This window comes from Cariama cristata, unplaced genomic scaffold, assembly GCF_000690535.1.
Source record: "Cariama cristata isolate BGI_N322 unplaced genomic scaffold, ASM69053v1 scaffold1310, whole genome shotgun sequence".
NCBI classification, from domain to species: domain Eukaryota; kingdom Metazoa; phylum Chordata; class Aves; order Cariamiformes; family Cariamidae; genus Cariama; species Cariama cristata.
In genome coordinates, this window is record NW_009593855.1 from 41,427 (window position 1) to 60,617 (window position 19,191).

General features: G+C 38.6%; 1 protein-coding gene across 1 annotated transcript in view; it reads left to right on the forward strand.

Moving 5' to 3' along the window:
• The window catches only part of PLXNB2 (plexin B2), a gene marked incomplete at its 5' end in the record, with an annotated part of 74,468 nt that overhangs the window by 41,011 nt on the left and 14,266 nt on the right, over window positions 1–19,191 (forward strand). Inside the window, 14 exons of the mRNA XM_009695702.1 lie at window positions 1,025–1,161; window positions 1,808–1,975; window positions 3,604–3,712; window positions 5,451–5,678; window positions 6,157–6,333; window positions 6,792–6,931; window positions 7,994–8,094; window positions 10,327–10,556; window positions 11,535–11,716; window positions 12,546–12,612; window positions 12,725–12,871; window positions 16,190–16,346; window positions 17,430–17,530; window positions 18,424–18,508. Of these exons, the coding sequence (XP_009694004.1) occupies window positions 1,025–1,161; window positions 1,808–1,975; window positions 3,604–3,712; window positions 5,451–5,678; window positions 6,157–6,333; window positions 6,792–6,931; window positions 7,994–8,094; window positions 10,327–10,556; window positions 11,535–11,716; window positions 12,546–12,612; window positions 12,725–12,871; window positions 16,190–16,346; window positions 17,430–17,530; window positions 18,424–18,508 (2,029 nt within the window). The remainder of the gene's footprint in view (window positions 1–1,024; window positions 1,162–1,807; window positions 1,976–3,603; window positions 3,713–5,450; window positions 5,679–6,156; window positions 6,334–6,791; window positions 6,932–7,993; window positions 8,095–10,326; window positions 10,557–11,534; window positions 11,717–12,545; window positions 12,613–12,724; window positions 12,872–16,189; window positions 16,347–17,429; window positions 17,531–18,423; window positions 18,509–19,191) is intronic.

Here is a 19,191-nt window from a genome sequence, read left to right on the forward strand (position 1 = left end):
CCACCTTGCTGCCTCCATCCACAGCAGTTATCGTCCCGGTGCGAGGGCTGTGGCATGTCTGCTGCCATCCTGCCGGCCCCTACCCCGCAGGCATGGCCAGGCCATGGAGTCGGCAGGCAGCGGTTGCCTGGAGCAGGCTGGTAACCCATCTCAGGCAGCATGCGTGGCTTCGGTCATCCTCTTGATTCAGCAGCTTCAGTGTTGTCCTGAAAAAGGGTGCTTTTCTCAGCTGGAAGCAGGGGCTACTTAGAGATGAAGTAATTAAATCACACTGTTCATTAAAAGCCCTTACTGTTAATTTACGGTATTTGTCATAGCTCCCAGAATACAATCACAGGAACAAAGACTGAATTGAGAACAAAAGGAGGGGACTTATTTGAGAAATTTAAATATCCAACAAATTTCATAACAATTTGAAGCGCATCTGCTTGTTTCAATTGGTTTTAGGAAATCCGCCCCAGGGTTCTAGGTACATAAAGGTTCATCGTTTTCTGATTTTCTTTCTTTGTGAGCTCATTGCTCAAGAATAGGATAACAATTTTACTGCAATTAAGAGCCTTACAGGATAAAGGGAATCTTAATATTCTTTCTGTTTGGTACCAGTTTTGAAAACCTTGCTCTGCTCTCCTGTAGCTAATGCAGAATGTTGGAAAGGATAAGGAAAGGTGAAGGTAGACTCAGCCATAAGGAAGAGAGAAATCTTATAATAAGTATGAAAATGGGAAATCCAACAGGAAGCTCTTCCAAACTTAATGGCAGATAACTCTACATTTTGTAAATAGGGAATTGAAATTCATAAAATACAGTATGGAAAAAATGTAAGTACATTCACATCATCTGTTATTCTTTCTTCAGCACGAGTAATGAAAGATTTTGTTTTATTTTAGAAGAATTGTCTGTCACTATTTTGATTTTATTGTTTTCAGGTAGTAATGTTAAACTTCTATTAGCTATTGTACCAGTTAATACTGGCGTAAATTTTATTTTCATTTTCTTAATTAGTTTGACTATCTTCTCTTTGCAGGAACCTCATCCTTCTGGAATAAGACCTGAAAGTGGTCCACAAGCAGGTGGAACCACACTTACCATCACTGGTACAAACCTGGCCACTGGTTCCAAGAAGGACGTTCATGTTTCAGTCGGTAGCCAGCCTTGCAATGTGTACGTACCCTGAGTAACTAACAATACAGAGCTGTATCCTAACAAAGCCCCAACCTTTTCTGGCCTTTAGAAATTAAACAAATCCATTGTCTTATCTCTTCATGACTCATCTCATGCAATGGAGCTCTGCACGTAACGTTCAGACAGAAACTCGCTCGGAGGCTCCAGCTGGAAGAAGCAGCTGTAAAAACAACCAAAGTGGAAGAACTCAGATATCCAAAGATTTTTCCTGTTTCGACGCTCTCTGCTTGACTGGCTGCTCCAAACCCACCCGTGCTTTCACTCAGCATCTCCTCAGTAGTTCCATATAAAATCTTAATCTTCTAGTGCCCCTTGGCTTGTTCCTTGCACTCCTTTTTCCTTTTATTAATTGCTGCCCTTCTCTCCCCCCCAAAAAAGGAATGACACAAAGTGTGCTGACATTGCATTGTTCTCTTGTTTGTACACTATTCTTTTTCATATCCTACATCTTTTTTAAAGACCCTTAGTGATCTGAAGAAAGTGTTGTCTCCCCTCGTAACTACTCAGTGCCAAGCAAAAATAAAGCCCTGTTTTTGTTGCTTCTGGGGTACTACAGTAAAGAATACAAATCACCGTAATGTTAGTAACTGAAGATGTTTCCTCTTCTTTTTCTTCTCCAATCTAGCACTGAATTTGGAGATGAGATCGTTTGCATTACAGGACCTAATAGCAAGGTTGAGGCTGTTCAAGTCACAATGGACTATGGGGGCACAGTAATTGGTGTACCACAGCTATTTTCATACAGTGAGAATCCTACTGTCACCAAGTTCCTGCCGGTAAATAGCTTCAGCAGGTAATGAAATGTTTGTCATAACTTCATTTACAGTGGGGTTAAAATATGTGTAATATGTAGTAAACCTGTTACATACAGAACTGTTTGAAATAAAAACTCCTGGACTCTAGCCATGCACACATTTAGATACATAGAGTTTGTGATCTTCCTTAACTGCAGCTGATGTCTGAAAGTATTCTCTTTACCTGCAAATTTTAATCCCCACTTCAAAGATAAATCCTGAAACCAGAAAAGGTAATGAGCTTCTTTTAAATTAAGATGTCTCAAAGAAAGTGATTTGAAGCATTTCAGCATGATGTCAGACAACATGATCTTTGCAGTACTTACAAATCATTATCCTGTAAGGATAACCTATATAAAAGATTTCTAATGGAAAGGTTTTGTTTCTATTCTAAAGTTCTTCTATTCAGCTTTTAATAAGTGTGCTGGAAACAAAGGAAAGTTATGGCTTGTCATCTCTTTGTCCTATGAGGAAAAAAAGTATCTTTTTAGGAAATCTAGATCAGGGTTCAATAATGCTTTTAAAAGGTATGCTCTCTTCTGTGGTGATACTCAGTAACACCCCATCTGGTAGCCGTTCCTTCTGGAAAAAAGGTCACCTAGTACTTACTGTGAAACCAGAGAAATGTATGCCACTCATATTTGTAGCAATATGGCAAATCATCTGCATAAAAGTCCTTGTAGCATACCACTGGTTTTGAAAGTTATTCTATGACTGATGCAGGGACAAACTTCTGACTTTGGCTCACATTGGTCTCTCCTGTTTCCTAATATTCTGGTCTTTCTGCTTAGTGGAGTACAGTTGACAGAGAGAGATAATGATGTTTCCACTTTCTTTCAGTAAAAGGAAGTTGTAACATCATGACCTTACAAACAGGACATTAAAAATAAAATTGACCATGACTTCTCCTGGAGAAATTGGTACCTGCCTCCTTGAGTATTGAGTAGTCACTTATGTAAAATAGGGTTTGTTTTTAATATTTGCTTTTGATTTTTGGTTCGGGTGGTTTTGGGGCCTAGCGGGGTTTTTTTGGTAGATCAGTAGTGATTTACCCCAAGGGATTTAAAAGATTTCTTTTGTTACTCTATGTAAATTGAAGCTTACTTTAATGGATTGCTTTGAGGATTGCTGTCCCTCTAAATCCATGTTACTTCGATGACTTTCATTCCCCACTGGCAACTCGCGTGCATTCTTCATCTTATGCGAATGCATTGTTTTTTAAACAATGTGTTGCAAATGAAAGGGAATAGAGAAGCCAGGTCCCTACAGACCTGCGGAAAAAACACTCTCACCTTTGTCTCTATGTGTGTGGTAGGTGGAGTGATTTTAACAAAAACATTGGAGAAGTAAAGCACACAAAGACAGGCATCAATGAAAAGCCACAAATACTGGCAATTTTTACTTTTTTTATTCTGCTGTTTTAAAACGAGTTTGAAGTTGATGTTGTTGCTTTTAAATGCTGTGGTCATCAATAGCTTTAACAGAATTCCTTTTTGTAGGGTATCTGATTGTCATATAGGCATTATAAAGCTGTTTTCAGTGGAAGCAGTAGCAGTGCAGGATAAAGCAGTCTATAGCTGTGGTAGTTTGCCAATGTCTTGACTTCTCTTTTAATTCTGCCTTTCAGCGGAGGGAGAAATATTACAGTAACTGGAACCGGTTTTGAGCTCATCCAGAGTTTCTCGTTGGTGGTATATGCAGAGCGTCCAGAAGCAGGGAAAACAAATCTCAAAAGGGTAATTTTCTTTCTTTCCCCCCAAAGGCATCACACTGGATGCATAATATATAATCTGTTCAAAAAATGCATTTAGGTTTGCCCATGGGACTTGACTAGGCTCGGAGTGGAATAAGGTTTGAACAGATTTCTGGGTCTGTTCAGGGTTTCCGTGGAAGAAGAGCCTGCTCCTACCATCTTGATTTGCATTCACTTGTACCTTGCAATCTTCTGCTTTAAAATTATTTTCATACAATATGAATAAGGGTAGAAGAATTAAGCTTTGAGTGGTAAAGTGGATGTATTTCAGAATTTGAAACTGTTTGTTTTTAATTTACCTCACTCCTCCTTCTCCCACTGCAAGCTTTATAGAGATTTGCCTGAAACAGGACCCAAATCCAGACAATGCTGCGTACTCAGCTTTGCACAGTCAGTGACTTTTATTTTCTCACACCTCAGTGAACCAAATCTTCTTTTCTTTCTTGCTCCATGCATATTCCACCTATAGCAAGTTCACAAAAAGTTGTGGAAAATAGCATTAAAAAATTGAACCCTTCTTGCATCTCATGTTAAGAAGAACTGACATTACTTATAGTCTCAATTTCCCACTCTTCTGATGAAGATCACAATTTAATGCAATGATTGAGGACTTAAAACTGATCTTCCAGTAAGAACGTTATAAGACTTTTTCTAAGGCTGGCTCTTCAATTTAAGACTGTCTTGTGATCCATATAGAGTTGGTAATGTGCATGTTTTGTATTATACGCATGATTCAACTTTCAGAGTATGCAAAAACCAGCTGGATTTGGGTCCATCAGAACCCTATGCTTAAAGAATTTTAAGAGGAAAACTGCCTACGTTTCTTAGGCCATGAATTGCAAGATGTAATTATCTTGATAACCTTAACTCCCAGGACAATCTTAAAGTCTATTTAGCATTCTTGACAGTGTTTATCAGCATTTCTTACCCCCCTTCTTATGTATGCTGAGCATCTCAGCACGTTAGCTTAAGTCATCATTACATACAGCACACATTCTTGGTTAAGACTAGAAACTTTTCTGATCTTTTGTTTTGCTTCCATTTATATGGCAATATCAGAAATGTCGGGGAGAAGCGACAAATTGCGTTTCTCAAAGTGAGAAACTGAGGTGGTGATAGAAGAAATGTTGAGGGTTCCTATTAGTGTTGTTGGCTGTGGTTGGTGTTACTGAATGACAGAATCAGTTTCTAGGATAAAAAAGCTTGTGTAATTGAGGATGGAGGACAGGTTAACTGAGTTGTTGCCTTGAGTAGCTGATGACAATTGGTAAATTTTATTCTGAAATTTCACTTAGTAATTGTATTGAATTTCAGCAAGGTATTTAACAGCATCACTAGAAAATAATCTACCTGAGATACTTAATGGTACAGAAGATGATCTGAATTAAAGCTGCCATGTTAACCTCTTAAACTTAGAGCAATTTAATGATATCAGCCCAGTGTTGTCCAGAGCCATAGAATTTCGAGGCAGTGGAAACTGATCTGTAGCCTAAGCTTTTTCTGCAGGTGGCTGCTAGAACATCATGAATCAACAATTTATTCCCATCAACAAATTTGTTTCATTTTCTTTTCAGAAAATAGCTCATACTATGTTATTTCTGCTGTATGGAGAGGTTATAAATCCAGTGGGTTTATTTCTACAGTTTAAGTTATCAACAGTTATGTACAGGAACAAGTCAAACTCTAAAATGTGCATTTTCTTCTTGTCTTGTTTCTTAAAGTTTGATGGAAAGCTTGTTACAAGACTCAACGAAACTACAGTGGTTTTTTCTTCCCCACCAATACTGGAAGACCCAGAAAACTACAATATTACCACTATTATTCTAATGGATCATTATCATTTGGTTGTAAAAAATGAGAGCCACTCCTTTGCCTATGTTGCAGACCCAACCTTTGAAAACTTCACAGATGGCATCAAAAAACAAGTCAACAAACTTATTAATGCAAAGGTAAACTTGTCGAGAGGTGGTAGTTGCTCATTTTGTCCTTGAAGAGTGTATGAAATTTTTCCCTCCTTTCTTGAACCCTTAACAGCTGTTTGGTACTATACCCAAAGTGCTTGGTAGAGTCCCTTACCTCTGCTAGATGAACATTGCCAGCTGCCCTTTCCTCTCCCCTCCCCTCCTCAGAGATAGTTGCTATCTTTTTAGCCGTACTTTCGGTTTCCCAGGGATACCCCCTCCTGCTGATCCTAGCATTTGGAAATGCCCTCTGCCATAGAGCTCCCAAGGACTGGAGGGGACACCTCTTCTCGCACCAGGAAAGAAAGGAGAGGAATTGCATAATTCCCAACCACTCTGCTCTTCTGTACACTGCAGTGCAAATCACATCTGCTGCTAAAAATGATCCAAATGGAAAGCTGCAACTCAGGACTTCTTGTCTCCCAAGACTTTGTGATGATCACTTAGCTTTGTATTTTCTGTCTAGGGCAGTAACCTGAACAAAGCCATGACGATAGATGAGGCCCAGGCTTTTGTGGGTGACGAGCCTTGCAACATAAAAACACTAACTGAAACGGACTTATATTGTGAGCCACCAGAAGTACAGCCTCAACCAAAGAAACGGCAGAAGAGAGATACCATCAATAACCTTCCTGAATTCATTGTAGGTTACCTTTTCGATAGAATTTAATATCATGTGTAAGTGACACTGATACAGTGCTTCTTAACTGAAGTAATTTGTTCTCCGAAGTTGTTGTAGTACGGTAAAGAAACTCCTTGCAGTTCTTTCTTCCTCCAGCTTCTGCCTGCTGTCTAGAAGACATCACACATAAAGAGTGGTCCCAAGCTGCCAAATGCCTTCTACCTTCATTGCATAGGAATGTAAAATTGTAGGTAGACAGGCTGGGGATTTTTCTTCCACTGCTAAGCAAAATAAAATTACTTCATGCAATAAAGTGCTAGTGACCTAAATTCAGTATAAAATATTCAGAAATGTTTCCTTTGTTTGGCAGTTTGAGCTAGAAATTCACTTGTGAGAATTACTAAGAATTTAGAGCGCAACTGAGTGAAACACTGTCCATTTGCACTTTTTGAGACAAATGTCTGTGCTTATCTAATTAGGTGAAATTTGGACTCCGGGAATGGATCCTTGGAAGGGTGGAATATGATACACGTGTGAGTGACATCCCACTGAATCTTATTTTGCCATTGGTACTTATTCCTATGATAGCAATCATCGTTACTTCTATCATCTGTTACAGGTAAGTTCCTTTAATTAGGTGGTTTTGCTGTCCTAAAGCTTTCAAGGTACTACCTGATTGTTTTCAACTCAGTCTATAGAAATTATCGTCATCTTTTTTATGAGCTGCAGAGTTAAGAAAGACAGTTACAGCTGGAAATACGTATGAGCATCAATTTATTCCTGTCACGCACATGAAATTCCTTGGTGTCAGTCAGCCCAGTCCATGCTTTATACATAAGCACAACAATTGGTCCCAGGCTTGCCAAGTGCACAATTGCAGGCCGAGTTGCACACATACATTCTTGAAATGGCAGCTAAAGTGCCTCTTGTGAAGGGATGACTTATTCTGTATACATATCCATCAATGTTTATGCTGAATGTCAGTACTGAAGGCCTGAGCTGGATGGATTTGGCCAAGAGATCATTTTGGCCTTTCCAGCTGAGATAAGTATTACACACACACAAATTTCATGATTAATGGTGAAATTTATGCTTCACAAAGGGCCAGAACAATGTCTGTATTTCACTTAAGACCTACTTAGCCCAATTTTAAGATTAGAAATGAGGGCCTCATACTGTCCCTTAGGAGGGGGTGGATTTCACTCTTATGCTGAATATCAATACAGCTGAAGCAATGCTGAAGTATGTGCTGTACAACACTGATGTTCTCGTGAACCTCCTGCAACCTCTCATTTCAGTCCCAGATACATTCCTGGGTGGCTCAGAGCCAGTGCGGGACATGTTGCAAGCAATCTTTGTTCAGTACATACAAATGAAGTTTCTGTACTTAATAAGTGTTTGAAAGCATTTGCAGCTAGTGCTTATTGGATTTTAAATAGCTGGCCCAAGTGTGCTTTGAAGCAGCAGGCCCGTGGTGGTGCCAGGTTGATTTACATGGAATGAAGACTTGGTCCACTGTTGCTGCTCTCCTCCTCCATTCTCTTTCTGCTGCCAGTTTTTAAAAAGAAATCAAAACCAGGAAAATGTCCTCCAGTCCTTTGGTTTCCCACTCAGAGCTGTTGGAAATTATTTACTTTTGCAGTTTGTAACTTTTTTTAAATCTTACCTCTATTCCATAAAGACGCAAGAGCCAACAAGCAGAACGAGAGTATGAAAAAATTAAATCGCAGCTTGAAGGCCTGGAGGAGAGTGTCAGAGACCGGTGCAAGAAGGAATTCACAGGTATGACAGATATTTGCACTGCTGTGGGTCTTCTTCAGCAATGGGTTGGAGCAATGGTGCTAGCTTGCTAAAACTGTCTTCTGGGAACAAATAATTAGTAGATCTTAGTAGTCTTGATTACTGACATTGACATACAGCAGATATTTTGCTATTGTGTATGAAAGCTGTAAATAAAATAAAATAAGGACCTGAGGTTATTAAAGGAAATGGATCGTATTAGTCTAAAGGAAGCACGGAGTTAGCAACTGGGAAACAAACTAGTTGAGATTGGGGTTACTTACAGCTGTTAATGTTGAGTGGCCATTGATACAGAGGTAAGAATGTTTCATAGTGATTAACTGTGCGATTAATATTTAGCACAATGGCTGTACGTGTGAAGTATGCACATTAAAAACTGTTTTCAGAGCTGCAAAATTTATTTGCAGCAATCAGCATACAAAGGGATAATTTAGTAAGCTCGCAGGAAAAAAATAACATTTTGCCCTGTTTATCATGGGAAAAACTTAAGCTTGATTTGAGGAGCTAGCTAATTGTTCTGTGTAAACATATAGGCATCATCCCAGGGAAGGCAGTGGGAGATGTGAAGGCTCAGCATTTCTACATGTTGAACTACTCGTTGCAACGCTAAAATTAGGCATCTGAGTGCAAACATTGCAAATATTGGCCTAAATGATTACCATGAAATGTCACCTCATTATCTGAATTATACTTGCTCTTGTGTCATGTTGAATTAATCTCTACTAAAAAAAAAAAAAAAACAAACACATTTTATTTCTAAAGAGAAATAGATTATTTCATACTGACAGTGGCTAAAAAGCAGGATTGAATTAAGGAGCAATTTCAGGTTAGAGTTTGAAATTCATTTAAGAAGCTCAGAGTATCTCAAAGATTTCGGCCGTGCTGGAAGCCTCTCCCAGTTCTTGTTCTTCTGGCATTTCTGGGACAGGGTGTTCTTTTCTTGTACCAGCTAGCTTTCTCTGGAAAACCAACTCCTTCCAGGTTCTGAACACAAACCAGAAGCAAATGTTTGAATCAAGAACTATTCCCAAATGGGCTTCATTTCAAACTGGGTTTTGAACTGTGAGAGTATCGATCAAGGTTAACAGCCCTCCCTCTCGCCACCTCTCCCATGGAACTGCATACCCATTTCTGAAAAGAGAAGATGCCTGTCTCTTGCCGACACTCCTAGTAGGGGGCTGCAGGCTCCTGCTGCGTGTTGGGTTAAAGGTTTCCTCTCTGCTTCACCAAGCACAAACACTGGGGAAGTAGAATGCACATCCAAGGAGTAATCCAGTTCCTAAACTGCATCTACCTTGGCTGACAGTAAAATGAAACACTGAAGCCAAAACACATTCTCGATCTATACTGTGAAACTATGATGTCACCAGCACAAAGTGCAGACAGTCTAAAATACATGGGACCAAAGATAGCCAAGGAAAGGGACGTCAGGGAGGAAGTACAAATACCACAAAGCTGGAAACCACAAGATGCTTTCTCCCTCAGCTTTACTGAATGCTGTAAAACAAAGAGGTAAATGAATGAGTAAGAACAATAAAATTGCTGAGACAATAGGTCACTATATTAATTAACATGGTATTCTAGTCAATCAGCAATATTGGGTAATTGGAAAGCCTTCAGCTAGAATAGCTGCTCCAAAGGATGATTCCCTAATTGTTGTCCTTTTTAAGAATTTCAGAGCTTTTGAGTCCCACAGAAATGCTTCCATCAATTTCAATGAACCATTTAACCTTCTTCCTTCCTGCTATCTCCTTTCTTCCAATTAAATGAGCATGCTTTACGCTTTGAACCTTTCTTTCCTTCATTGCTATGTGTTTTTTAAAAGAACTTCTATTACTACCTAGACTCAGAGGGAATAGAATGTGCACTGAAAAAAAAAAAACCAAGAAAACAATATTGCGGTGTCTTTTTCTGGCTCTATGCCTACATTCGTATGAACTCACCCAGACGTCCATTAAGGCCCTTTTTCAGAGAGACAGCAACAAGGAAACCATCTGTGCTAAAGGCAGTTATCCTCTTGTCTACCATAGGATTAGCTGTTGTCATAGTTAACAGGATAATTGGTAAAAATAGCAAGAGAAAATGTGAGATGAAAGAGAGGTTTTGGTGTTGAGTTGCTTTTTCTCCATTACAAGGCATCCTAAGAGATCGTGTTGCCTAAAAAAGCTGCAGGCCTTTTTTAAATGAAGCTTTAAACTGTATTGCGTATTCCAGATCTAATGATAGAGATGGAGGATCAGACAAACGATATCAATGAAGCTGGAATTCCAGTACTGGACTACAAAACCTACACGGACAGAGTCTTCTTCTTGCCCTCCAAAGATGGAGAGAAAGACGTGATGATTACAGGGAAGCTGGATATTCCCGAGGCCAGGCGGCAGACTGTGGAGCAGGCTTTGAACCAGTTCTCTAACCTCCTCAATAGCAAATCTTTTCTCATTAATGTGAGTACTGAAATAGATTCACTTTGTCTCTTAGCTAGGCATACCTGTGTGTGTGCAAGACAGTAGGTTTGTATGCACAACTGAACCAAAATTATTAAAAATAAGTGATTTTCATACAGTTCTGGTGTGGCATCAGAGCCAGAGCTTCCTGGTGGGGCAGAGAGGCAAGATCATGTTTCTGTGCCAGGTCACGTAGTATGGAGTTAGTCAACATTGCAGTGGCTGTAGGAAAACAGATATTACCCAATCTGGCATAAAAACTGCTGTTACAAGTTTGACTTAGCCTTTTAAGAAACGTGATCGGAGAATGCTGATTCCATCCTGGTTCATCATGAGATTCACCTGCAGGCAGCCATCTGCTGGGTCTCTGTCGCAGAGAGGCAGAGGCTCCTTAAGTGGGCTATTCATCGAGATTGATGAGTGCTCACAGCAGCTCTGAAGAGACTTCTAATTGCTCACTCTCAAAAACTGAGGCGGATTGTCAGACACCTAAATATAGATCTAGGCTTCTAACTTTTTCTCTTTTTTTAAATGAAGCTCCAGTGCTGAGCTAGTTAATGGTAGCATTACAGTTTATGGCAGATGAGAGTGCATTCCCAGGCGTACTTAGATTAGTGTCTATGTAATTTGATGTGAAAGGACTGGGAATTTGGGGAAGAGGGGACTTGATTTGCTTTTTAAAAAATTGTCACAGAACACCTTTTTTCGTTTAATTAAAGCATCATTTTTAGATAAGACTTCAGTTAAAATATCTAAGCATTCCTTGAGTTAGTCCAGTACACTGTGCGTGTATCTAGAAACAAATTATAGGAAACATTTTCTTATAAGTAGTTTTTTCAAACTTCTGAAAACTTTTCCATTCTTTGCTTAGGAGATTAATATTAAAATAATATTGCTTGTCTTCTTAGTGTAGACAAGTGTTGAGGTTCTTCAGAAACCTGTCATCTGACTTGATTTTACATTTGTTTTCTGTTTCAGTTTATTCACACGCTGGAAAACCAAAGGGAGTTCTCTGCTCGAGCTAAAGTGTATTTTGCATCTTTACTGACAGTTGCTTTACATGGAAAACTAGAATACTATACTGACATCATGAGGACGCTGTTCTTAGAACTGATGGAGCAGTATGTGGTGGCCAAAAACCCAAAGCTGATGCTAAGAAGGTTTGAATGATTGTCATACTTTCTGTAGTTCTCTGGTTTTCTGTAAATATATTTCTTTTGCATTGCGGCTGTATTAAAATGCTAACTATCCATGAAAGTCAGAAATAGCCTTGGCCAAGCATATTAGGAAGACAAGCTCACCAGGAATAGCTGTGGAAGGCACAGGCAGGACTGCTGGCAACAGATTTCCTTATTTAAATACTGTAGTGTAGAATCTGCATCTAGATTATTGAAACATCTACCTTACTTCAAAATAAAATACCAAACATTTCATTTACTTTTTAATCTAATTTTATTCCAAATGATCTAGCATCTATACCACACATCATCTCTGTAATGAGTACACATAATCAGCTTGCATTGTGCATTCAGTGAGAGTTTGCTCTAGTGTTTTTAACCCTGTTCTTATTCTAAATAAATTACAAAAGTCCGAGTTTGCTCTAGTGTTTTTAACCCTGTTCTTATTCTAAATAAATTACAAAAGTCCTTGCTCTGTGTATGTTGTAGCTTTGTAATCTGTAGGTTATTTCCCAGTAACTGCACAACTGGGTTAATTTTTTAGCTCTTACAGCGTAGACCCAATTTAAGATTTTGCATAAAGGATGTGTGCTTTTCAGTAATGAGCTGAAGGTACCCGGGAATGATGAGCAATACAAAGCACTTATCCTAAAGCAAGTACATGCTCTCAAGACTCTATAGGGAAATCATTGCATTAGGAGAGTGCATGCAGTTAAGCATGTAAAAATATATATTTCAAGCAAGCAATGTTTTTCTTTAAAACTTTGTCGTTAAGTACCCTTACCATACTCCGGGTTGGTTTTTTTTTCAGATCTGAAACGGTTGTTGAGAGAATGTTGTCTAACTGGATGTCTATTTGTTTATATCAGTATCTCAAGGTAAGAGTTGAAGGCTGTTGCCTGTGGGGTTTTTTTAATCAATAATACTTAAACATGCTGCATTGAGTGTATCTTTTGGTTTTGCTTATTTCATTTCCTTTCATTTAAACAGGACAATGCCGGGGAGCCTCTTTACAAATTGTTCAAGGCTATCAAACACCAGGTAGAAAAAGGCCCAGTGGATGCTGTACTAAAGAAAGCCAAGTATACATTGAATGACACAGGCTTACTGGGAGATGATGTAGAGTATACACAGTTGGTAAGTGGAGCATGATTAATATATTATAAAATTATTTTTTCTTTTAAATTTAAGTCTTGTAGTGTTAAGTCTGTACATACTTTTCTGGACTACTGTGATCTGCATAGAAATTCTGGTCATTGGCAGGACTGTTGATAGTTTGAGCAAAGCAAGTCTCGAAGCAGGAAAATAGAATTATAAAGTCTCTTCTAAGCGTTAAATCCAAGTCCTGCCACTGTGGAATCTGTTTCAGTAAATCCCTTTCATAATTTTCAAAGTCTGTCTGAACAGTGGTTGAGGTGTTTGGCTTCTGCCCTTTTCCCATCTAAATTAACTGGCAATTGATTTTTGCAGAATTCTTGCACTAACGTTATGCTTGAACTTTCGGTTGTCTTTCTCCCTTGTGATGGCTGCTCGTCAGCATATCAAATGTCATTTTAGAGATCATTTTATTGGTATACCAGGATGAGTTCCTCTACAGTCCTGTGAGATGGCTCTGCAATCTCTAAAACACTTTATGAAACTATTTCTGCACTTGTTCCTGGGTGAGTCAAACTCTCCTGAACATGGGCAGCCCAACTGGCATTGAAAGGAGTTTTTTTACACCTAAGAGAATAATTCCCTACAGTGATGAGGGGAAGCTGCCTCTACAGGCAGTTCTGGAGACATGTGTTAGACGCTTCACGTGGGATGAAGTGGACATCCCTGCCCCAGGAATTCCCCATGTGAGCGCTACCACCCCCTGGATCTGATCATCAGTGCCATGGTCCAGTTCTTCTCTGTTATGAATTCTGCTTTGACATAATGCTCTTCACTGCCACAAATTTCCATTTTTTCAACCAGACTCCAACACATGGATTCACTGTCTTTTTAAAAAACTGAAGCAGCCCACTCTTCAGCTGTTTAGGGAGCGTAAATTCTAGTTTTACTCTTTCTGAAAGTCTTACTGGTTTTCTTCAGGATATAATGTAATGAATATCAAAGATGCACAGACTGTCCTTCAAAGACCAACACAGGATTTGGTTTTTTGCTCTCTGATTTCTCTTTTATTGACACGTTAGGAGCCATTTGTGGTTGTCTCCAGCTGAGAAAGATGCAGTGACATATCTGCAGTGTGGAAAGAGAAATTTAATAAAAAGCTTTATTAAGTCCTGGTTAAAAAAAAAAAAAAATCACCATTTTGTGTGTTCGAAAGGGATGCTGATGAGAGGAGACTGCTGTAGGACCTTCACTCACAGAATCACTAGACTGTGACCTAGACTGCCTGGAGGAAAAGGGCATGCTGGGCAAGAAGAAATATTTTAAGTTCAATTGATATTTTGGAGATTAGTTGAGTTGTCATCTTCGTATCTGAGCTGAAGGTGCCACCCATAGAAACCACACTGACTGGCAATGCTGGTTATATTTTCTCTTGTCTAAGGAGAAATGAAATTTACTTGTGCTGTATGTTGTGTAAGACTTGATGGCAATAATTCTTTATTCAGTCTGTTTCTTTTCACAAAAAAGCCAATGCCTGCAATTAAGCTAAATGAATGCAGTGTGAAAGGAGAAAATTTGTGTGTGCAATCAGATGTGGGCACAACAAGCGTACTAGCTAGATATTAAACATTATAACATTGTACAGTAGCAGTATTTGGTCCAAACGTCTAGATTTCCCATCAGACAAAGACTTTATGTGTGTGTGTTCATGGAAGATGATGAGATATACGTATATATATGTATGATGAAAGATTATGAATGGGAGGTTACTATTGCTATAAATTATTGGGATCTTTGGTGTGATGATGACATTGCTGTGGTAACTGTGAGCAGTTAGGGAGCGTTTGTGCACCAAGGTAGGTTAAAGCATGAGTTAATTAGTTCACTTCTGCCTGAAAGTGAGACACAGTGGGAAAGTACGGTATAAAGCAGTTGTCTGCTCTCTAATTGTTCTTATTTAAAAAATAAATCTGTTTTGCATCACTGGTTACACTGACATGCTGCATAGTGAACCAGCAGCAAAATCATGTCTAATTACCATAAGGCTAATAGGAAAAGGAAGGTGAAATCTCATGATTAGCTTGAAAGTTCTGTCAAGGGACAGTGCAATCATGTTTAATTTGACTGCCGTATGGCATAGCTTTTCTTCACTGTTTTTAAAAATACCAGCCATGCAAGTTTGTGTCTGAGGTTTGAGATGATCAATTCAGGCATTACAGTTGGCAGGCCCGTATGTATCTGAGAGCTGCGATGCTTCGGATGTGCCCGGCCTCCAAAGCTACCAGCCTGGCAAAAGATCCACAAGGGTGCTGAGCTGTTGTACTGATTCATCTAGTGAAAGAAAGAGGGTTTTCATAACATCTATTTGGTTTTGGTCATGTTTTTCCTTCTGGGGAGGTTTCCTGGCCATCATTTTCTCATTTGCTTTTGTCTGTATTAAAACTGACGCTTATATAGCAAAACTACTTCTAAAAAAATCACTCTAGATTTAGCAAATTATAGGCTTTCAACAAACTCTCTTTAACATTAAAAAAAAAATGTCAATACTGTCAGAAAACAGTAATATTTTAGAACTAGCATAAACAACTTAGGTATATTTTATGGACCTGTTAGAGTTATTGCGACAACAGTAAGCAGTAAATGAACTCTTCAAACTTCAAAGATTATATAAATGGCTTTTATATATACATATATACGTGTGTGTGTGCATGTATATGTGTATTCTATATATCTAATGAACAGCTGGTCACAGGAGGTAAAGTTACAGGAGCAGAACAAGTCACTGCCCATCAGTTGAGCCATGTTAAATCACCATATGTACAGACCTAGTCCACTCGACTTGAGCAGTAAAATCACAACCATGAAGACAACGTAAAGGAAGGCAAAAGCACAAAATATTCTAGGAGTTCAGCAAAGTGCAGCTCAAATGGTTATTGGGAACTTGTTAAGTTTGGGCACTGCATTATTTGTGCTTTTTTATGTTCCAGGTTATCAAGTTATGAGAGAAGCTTGTAACTGGTCAGTGGTCCAGCTGCTTTGTTCTTGGGTGTCACTTTTTAATATTAAATTCCCAAAACTCAATAATAGTAGCATATTAGACATCAGTAAATCTATTCTGCATTTTTCCTGTTTTGTCATAGTGGGAGGAATTAGCTGGAATTTATGGTAGCTGGTTGGCTGCATAACAGCAAAGGATCCCTCAAATAATCCATACTCCCATTGCAAATATGTGCTGCTGTGCAGTAATCATTGCATAGTGAATTTTAGATATTGTTTGCATTTAAATCACCCAGAAAAACAGATTCAGAGGTAATTCAGTGCTGGTTTGTCTTAATAACCATGTGCTTTTTTTTTGAACAGACAGTAAATGTATTTGTACAAGATGGAGGAACCGATTCCATACCTGTGAAAGTGCTGAACTGTGATACTATATCACAAGTAAAGGAAAAGATAATAGACCAAGTCTATCGAAATCTGCCGTGTTCTCAGTGGCCAAAAGCTGAGAGTGTAGTTCTTGGTAGGTAGCTATTTGTGATGCTATATTGAGCAGGTGAAACATGTTGTGTTTGGGTATACAGTTGGACTTGACGATCTTTGAGGTCTCTTCCAACCATAATGATTCTGTGATTCTATTCTATGATTCTATGTTGTGTGATTTTGTATTTTCCCAAAAAATGTCTATAAAAGCTTTTTCTTTTTTTTTTTTTTAAGTTGAATTCTATTCAGGTGGATGCAAAAATACGGCATTTTGCAGCAATCTTAATATGAATTAAAAATTAATGCATTCTTACAGAGTTCTTTTTCCTGACTCTTAAAGTTTTGGTTTACTTTCATTAGTGTGCAAAGAGCCTGTTAATGACTGTTAACACAAATGTATTCATATCTGACAGAGTCAGTATCTCAAGTACTAATTAATGTGATAATGACAGCATTGACAATTAACTGATGGAGGAGTAATGATGCGATTTCAGAAACTGGTACTGATTTTGACTTGCTTTTATAATGGTTATTCAAAAGAATTATAACTTACAGGAGCTGCACTTTTAGGAGATGATGAGCCACCCAGCCTCTGAAAATCATCCTCATTGAAGGCTTTCAAAATTGCTGTTCTCTTCTTGAGGAAAAAAAAAATGACATAACTTAGAAGGCCTAATAATCTCATAATAAAAGCTGCATTTAATGGTTTTGCAATATCTTCATTACTGCCTTAATCTGAAAGTAGAGGATGCAATTCTTGCTCTTCAGAAAATTCTAGTAAATTCCCTAAAAATGCCTTTTCTATTCCATACAAAGTCCTGCTCTATTTTGGACTGATAGCAGTTCTTATTATATATATTTGTAGTATTCTATGCAAAGGAATTTAATTTTCTATGGAAAATAATCAGAAGTCATGTGCCTGGTTAGGAATAGTTCATGCAAACTTCTGTAATAAAGACCAAATTATGAAACAGTAATAAAAAACACACATCATGGCATGTGCCAAATTACTTCTTTTAATGTTCCACAATGTATCAGTGGGTCTCTAAACTGAAACATTCTTGGAGTAGTTATTTTTGTACATGGTTAAAAACTGTTTTTTCTCATTTTAATTACTCCTTAGAGTGGCGGCCAGGTTCTACTGCACAGATCCTCTCAGACTTGGATTTAACATCCCAAAGAGATGGCAGATGGAAGCGTATCAACACACTAATGCATTATAATGTAAGGAGGTGCTTCAGAGCAGTTGTTCACATCTGTTAACTGTTCCCTAGTAATAAATAAAATATTTGTTTTTAGAGAAACTTCTGTGCTACATAAAGAATCAAAGAAAGCCCTAGCGCTGGGTTTAGGCAGTAAAAGCTTGGGAGTACGAAGGACTAGGTCTAGAGATACTGCCTAAACATCTTAGCAAAAACACATCACCTAAATGCCAGCACTTTGGTTTCCTCATCATTGCAGTGTCCAAATCCAAATTCCCCTTTGAACATTCAGAAGCTCTTTTTGCTAGGTCTCGTATTCCTCTCTTCTTTTCTCTACCACTTCCTACCCCTGAGAATTGTCTTTGACCTTGCTCTGCCGCTAAATAGATTTTGGGTTGGTCTGGTTTGTTCAACAGCCCAGTCAGGAGAGCAGATGTTGATGTTTTTGTACGTCTGTTTTAGGTTTCATACTGTGCACTCTACCAAGCACTTGCAATCCACTTATTTTCCCTTCGTATACTATTTATTGCTTTCTAACAACAGATACCATGAATAGGAAAGGTAGAACTTAGTTTTCTCTCAGAAAACAGACAGGTCGTATTACTCATGATAAACCCCGGTTTTGTACAAAAGGTGCCCACACTGGATTCAGGAAGCACTTAAGTCTTGGAGATGCTTCCAGCATTTTCAGTAACCTCAGAGGAGGTATTGATGGGATCTCTTATTAAAGGGAGGGGAGGGAGTCTGTTCGAAACTGCAGAGCCCGTTGCCCAAGAAGCTTTTGAAGGGCATCATTAATCATAGGTCTAGATTCCCTGCAAAAGATTACAGAAACTGTAGTTTCGGTTTTAGGAAAGAGGTACTAAGAAAGAGGTTATTCTTTCAAATAACATCCTTGTGTTTGTATTTTCAAAGGTCCGAGATGGTGCCACACTCATCTTATCGAAAATGGGAATTTCCCAGCAGCCAGAGGATAATCAGCAAGATGTCCCAGGGGAGAGTAAGTATCTTGTGGCTCCCCTTCCTCCCAAAATGACAAGAAGTGAAAACCAACACAGAGAGAGTGACACTGCTGTCTCAGTCTTGTTTATCAAGCACGTCTGTGGAGCTGGGTATTCCTCACCAGACTATATGGGTCTTATTTGTTCTGTGTTACCCACTATATGCTTGCAATGGTTTTCTTTGTCCTCATTATAAAAGTCTTAAATAATGGGATTTTAACCATAATTCCTTTGAGTCCACATCCCAGCTTAATAGAAAGCACTCTTAGCAAACATTTCTTTGCATATTTCATATTTTGTTTCTTAATCCCACTACATCTGTAGTCAAACCGTATGTTTCATCTTTCCAAAGATTAGTCTCTTTTTCTCCTTCCTTCTTCTTTTACTTACTTTCCTCTCTAAATTTCTTCCACTTCTTATTGGACTGAGAATTGAATGCAGTGTTTTAGATGAACCACAGTAGAGACCAGCTCCCCTAATGGATCTGGTACAAATTTTTTTTTTGCATTTCTTACAACTATGTTGCCTTGCAAGCTCATCTCTGTACAGTCATATTTTGTGTCTCGCTCCCTTTGAGTAATGTTTCACCAGCTATGCTAGCTTGGTTTTTCCAGGGTTTGTTGGTTGGCTTTGTTCATTCCATACACATTATCTCTTTAGATGCAGCATTTTCCACAATTCC